At 27.6% G+C, this 5,650-nt stretch overlaps 1 protein-coding gene across 1 annotated transcript; it reads left to right on the forward strand.

Moving 5' to 3' along the window:
- The first annotated feature begins 4,342 nt into the window (after positions 1–4,342).
- LOC115707598 (large ribosomal subunit protein bL31c) lies at positions 4,343–5,238 on the forward strand. The gene is made up of 2 exons (XM_030635610.2): positions 4,343–4,505; positions 4,632–5,238. The coding sequence occupies exons 1-2, from the start codon at positions 4,437–4,439 to the stop codon at positions 4,956–4,958; spliced, it is 396 nt and encodes a 131-aa protein (XP_030491470.1). The 5' UTR covers positions 4,343–4,436; the 3' UTR covers positions 4,959–5,238.
- Positions 5,239–5,650: the final 412 nt, after the last annotated feature.

Raw genomic sequence — 5,650 nt, forward strand, 5'->3', positions numbered from 1 at the left:
AAAAGTCACAAGAAGTAGATGTCTCAAATATAAACTAAAATAGAACTGGTTCTATAATATAATGAATGAAAATAAATAACACAAAGTAACTCAAATCAGTTATAATTAAAATATAACCGGTTCTGTAACAAAATGAATAAAAACAAATAAAACAAAATAACTCAAACTAATTATAATTAAATTAGAACTGGTTCTATAACAATGTTATAATGAATAAAAACAAATAACATGACGAAATAACTCAAACCGGTTATAACTAAAATAGAACCGGTTATATGACATAATAAATGAGTATTTTCGAGGTAGATATATATGGTATGGATGTAATTATTTGGTGGGTTGGAGCATGTTGAATGAATATTTTTGTTTGAGTTATTTTAGTTAACTGTTTTTATGTGTGAGTTTCTATATTAGTTGCTTTACGGAACTATTTTTTTGTCTTAAATTTTTAACTAATTGATAAATATAACTCGTTTCTTTATATTATATTTGAGTTATAGTGTGTTATTATTTGTATTTATTTATTTTGTTATAGAAATAGTTCTTTTCATATTTATGCGTCAATATTTTTTGAAATCGATCTCTATTTTTTTAAAAAAAATTATAATCGATTTTACGAGATATTATGTGTTATGAGATTTTTTATTGTAGAAATAGTTTTGTTTTTATGTTTCAGTGTTTTAGGAACTGATTTTTCCTTTATTGTTTAATTGTAATCGGTTTGAATTATTGGGTGTTACTTGTTTGTATTCATTATGTTATATATATAACCGGCCGGTTCTATTTTAGTTATAACCAGTTTTAAGTTATTTCGTATTATTAGTTTTTATTCATTATAACACTGTTATAGAACCGGGTCTATTTTAATTATAACTGATTTGAGTTATTTTATGTTATTTATTTTTATTTATTATGTTACAGAACCGGTAATATTTCAATTATATCCGATTTAAGTTATTAATTTTTATTCATATAATCGGTTATATTTTTAGTTATATCTGAGATATTTACTTATAGTGATTTTTCCGTCGATGGTAACTTTTATAACGATTTTTCTGGCGCCGTTAACTTTTTTGGCGACACTAACTTTTTCAGTGCCGGCAACTTTTTCGCCAAAACTTATTGTTGTTTTACAAATATAGGATTTCCACTTTTTTTTTCTTACAAAAATATAGCATAAAAAGACCCATATAAATGAAAAAAAAAAAAAACTCATAAACCTATAGTGTTATTTATGAAAAATTCTCATTTGAAAAAGCTTAGCCCGCTCAGTTTGATGAATGGTTTTATTATTAGCATAATTACATAACGTATTATTTTTTTGTAAAAAAATTACATTTTTACATTTAAAGAATTTTTTATATATATTTTTACAGTTTTTTTTTATAGAAACAATAAGAAAACTACATAAAAGTAACATGAAAATAACATCTAAATAACATCAAAACAACAACAAACTAATAAATGTACAACATAAAATGACTGTATTTTTTTTTTTTTTTTGAACAAGAAAAAAGATCTTTATTCAAAACAAGCAAGAAAACAAATACAAACACAACCCGAGCTCACACAGCCACTCCACACTACCAACTTTTTATTACATTAATTATATAATTGTCTAAATCCCTTTTTCACCTGCTGCTACAACTTAGGATTCTAAGTTTAACAGCCAACTTGATCTCATTGCTAATTACACCAGCATACTTACATTTTAGCTCAAAAATACAACTATTTATTCTAAATGATTATATTTTCTGTAAATAAAATTTTAAAAATCATAAAAATATTTAAAATTTCGTGAAACCGTATTTTATAATTTTTTTTATTGTTTTTATATATTTGTAAAATAATCCCTTTATTATTGAGGGTTTTTACATATATTATCTTTTTATATATTAATTACTTTTATATTGTAACACGTATTTTTTAATATTTTTATTATTACTTTATATACTCTTTTTTTTGTGTAAGTAGTATAAAATTTGTAATATCTTATATTGACACTTGTCTCATATTTAATAGGCCCTATTTAAGATCTGTTATTTTTTTAAAATAAAAAAATTAGTAAAAGTTTGATGTAATGTTTGTTTGTCACATTTGTGATTGTATTTTTTTTTCTTCTTTTAATTTAATTTGAAGATGAAATATATAAGACCCATTATGTACACTACTTCCCATTATTTTACTTTCCATTGCTTCTCATTATTCTCTTTCTCTGCTCATCTTCTTCTTTGTGAGTTTTTTTTTCTTTTTTATTTTAAAATCTTTAGGTTTTTTTTTTTTTTTTTCACTCTCTTATTCTTCAAGTTCTTTCTCTCCATAACACATATATATTTTTTATTTTATTTTTTGTTTAGTTCTTCCATCTTCTTTTTATTTTTTTTAGTTTTTAAAATTTTCAGTCACATTTTTGGGAAAGATAGGAGTGTAGTTTTTTTTTCTTTCTAATTTTTTGAAACCGGGCTTGTAAATATAGCCTTTATTGCATTTGGTGTTGAGTATGTGCAGAAGATTATTTATTTTATTAATCCTTTTTTTTTCTTTTCTTTTGTTTTTTATTTGTTTAAGTGTTATTTTACGGTTATTTTGTCATGATTTATTTATATGACGCTGATTTCACTGTTCTTACTCTCTCTCTCACCGGAATTAATAGTTATTATTGGGTGTTCTCATATTGTTGTAGTGGTTCGGTCCGTGGGTGTGGAAGATGAAAGCTATAAATACATTTCCTCTTCCTTCTCTATGGCTATTTTTGTAGTTTTTTTTACTTTGATTCTCCTATAAATACATTTGACGAGCTCACTGGTAAAAGGATTTTGAGGTGTATGGTTCTTTTATATTTTTTTAAGTGATTATTTCTGTTTCATTGTTTTAAATTTATTTTTTTGTTGGTTTAGATTAATTTTAGTAGTTTTTTTATTCTGAGTTTTTCAGGACTCGGCTTGCAAATATAGTCATTATTGCATATGGTGTTGAGGTTGTGCAGAAGATAGTTAGTTTTTTTAATCATTTTTTTCTTTTTTTAAAAAAAAAAAAATATATTTTAGTGTTGTTTTACCTTTATTTTGCAATGATTATTTATTTGACATCGATTTAACTATTTTTGCTCACTCTCGCTGAAATTAATGGTTATTTTCTGAGTGTGTTCGTGTTGCTGTAGTGGTTATGTGCGTGGGTGTAGAAAATGGAGGCATTGTTCTTGATATTCGGTATCTACAATATAAAAGAAAAAAAAAATAGTCCAAGACAGTACAAAAGTAATTTTTGCCGTGTGACAATAAAATTATAAATATTTACCCAAAATTTAGTCTTTTTGTAAAACTCCCTTTATTATTTTCTCATTTTACATTTTACATTTCATTGATTGTATTTTGTAATTACAACAAAACCATAATTTAGAGAAAAAAAAATCTGGTTACAACAAACAACTCCCCAATCTCAAAAAAATAGCAATAATAGTCCCAAACTCAAAATTCTTGTTAGTTCGTAGGTACTTAATTTAACAGCTCTGTTTGTAGTTCTTAAAATTTCCATGTGTCAAAAATTTATTGGTCCACATCATAAAATATTATTTGAAAATCATTTAAATGATAAGAAAAATATTAAAAATTTAAGAACTTTTTTTTTTATTTTCTTTTATTAAATATTAAAAAACATTGTATATATTAAAAAAATTACAAATTTCTATAACTCGCCACCCACTCTTCTCGAGCTTTTTGCTGACAAGTACCATCCCTTCATCTCCACCTTCTTTCTCATCTCATCCCACGATCCCAAAAAACCTTTTAAACCAATTAAGCACAACAAAAAAAAAAGATGTGATTAGGATCGGGATCTTGGAGAGAGATTGAAAACCTAATTTATATATATATATGACATATTAAATACTATAAAAATATTTAAAAAAAAAAAAATAACATATAAATATGTCAAACCAAAAAATGCCATATTTAACTAAACTACTTTAAAAATCGAGAAAATTACATGGTATATCCACTTTACTCTACTTATTTTAATTTTTACCTCCATTTTCATATTCTTTAAGATATACCCACTTTTATAGATGATATCCCCATTAAACCCCTTAGTTTAATGCAAATTATATACTAGACTAAAGTAGAGAGTGAGGGTATGTTGGACAACCCACTCAAAAAAGTGGGTATATTTTAAGTAAAATATAATATAAAGATATTTTTGATTAATTGATACAAAATAGAAGTATTTTTCAACTTATTCCTTAAAAATCGCTTGATTGTATATTGGTACAATTCCTCTTAAAAACCGCACAAAAACATGGGCCCAAATGAAATATATGTTTAGAGGCCCAACCCAAGTCCAAAAGGTGTAATAGGCAGCCACACCACAACCTCACAAAACACAAGTCATCAACCTCATCTTCATCACCTATCACCAGCTCCCTCTCTTCATCATCAAAAATGGCGCTTAATCTGACCAACACCTTTCTCCAAGGAACCACCTGTCTTCCATCACTCCCACCCAAGAAAGTAAGTTCCATACCATCTTCCTTCTTCATTCCCAAAACCTCAAATTTTGTCTTTGTCTAGGATAAACACCCAACTCTTTTGTCTTTCTCGATTGTTCTTTTATACTTTGAAATTTTTGTGTTGTAGGTTTCTGGGGTTTCAAATTACCGGGCGGTGGTAACGTGCAGGAAGAAGGAATTACACCCGCAGTTCTACGAGGACGCGAAGGTGTACTGCAATGGTGAGCAGGTGATGACGACGGGTGGTACCCAGAAGGAGTACGTGGTGGATGTGTGGTCAGGGAACCATCCCTTCTACCTCGGCAGCCGCTCAGCTTCGCTCCTCGACGACGACCAGGTCGAGAAATTCAGAAAGAAGTTCGGTGAGCTCACGGAGATTATGGAAATCCCTGTCCTCAAGGGTGAGATCATTCTTCCACCTAAACGTAAATCTGCAAAAGGAAAGAAGAAGTAGTGGATTTGATTTTGAAGAAAGAGAAAGATTTGGGGTGTTTTTCTTTTCTTTTCTTGTTTGGTTTAGTGAGATTGATTTTTCATTACATAATTATCTGAATGGTATGGAATGTCGACTATGTATTTGTTAATATGCCTCAGTTCAACCAAGATAGAACTTCAAATTTGATATCTTTTTCAGAAAGTAACCATTCTTTGTTCAATTTAGCTTAGTAAGTTATGGAATGTCGACTGTGTATTTGTTAATATGCCTCAGATTCTAATGATAGTTGCTTGTGACATCTTTTTGTGAGTCAATTTCTAACTGTAATTGTCAGCTGATGATGATGACATAGTTGCATTTCAGTACCTTTAATTTAGTTAGTGATTAATTTAAGTGAATACAAAATACAAATGAACAATATTTGTAGATGTTTCTGGACACCCTTTCTTCTAAAAAATTGTATTCATTTTCTTTTATTTTTAAACAAATTCGTGATCAATCACTCTTTTTTTTCTTCTTTAATTTATGTGCTTAAGAAATTTCACTAATCTTTTGTCATCTTAACTCATTGAAAGTCTAATATGCACCTACAAACTAATCGCTCTGTGAATACATTGTTTAATATTGTTACTGCATCTTATAAGGGTAATGATAAACTAAATGAGGCTCAAGCTCAAGTAGTTGTTAAATATGCTATTAAATTGTTTTTG

Source organism: Cannabis sativa, chromosome 1 (genome assembly GCF_029168945.1).
Source record: "Cannabis sativa cultivar Pink pepper isolate KNU-18-1 chromosome 1, ASM2916894v1, whole genome shotgun sequence".
Classification (NCBI taxonomy): domain Eukaryota; kingdom Viridiplantae; phylum Streptophyta; class Magnoliopsida; order Rosales; family Cannabaceae; genus Cannabis; species Cannabis sativa.

Coding starts and splice junctions, on each gene's coding strand:
- LOC115707598 (XM_030635610.2), top strand. CDS start 4,437: ATGGCGCTTAATCTGACCAACACCTTTCTCCAAGGAACCACCTGTCTT. Junction 4,506..4,631: donor CATCACTCCCACCCAAGAAA/GTAAGTTCCATA, acceptor TTTGTGTTGTAG/GTTTCTGGGGTTTCAAATTA.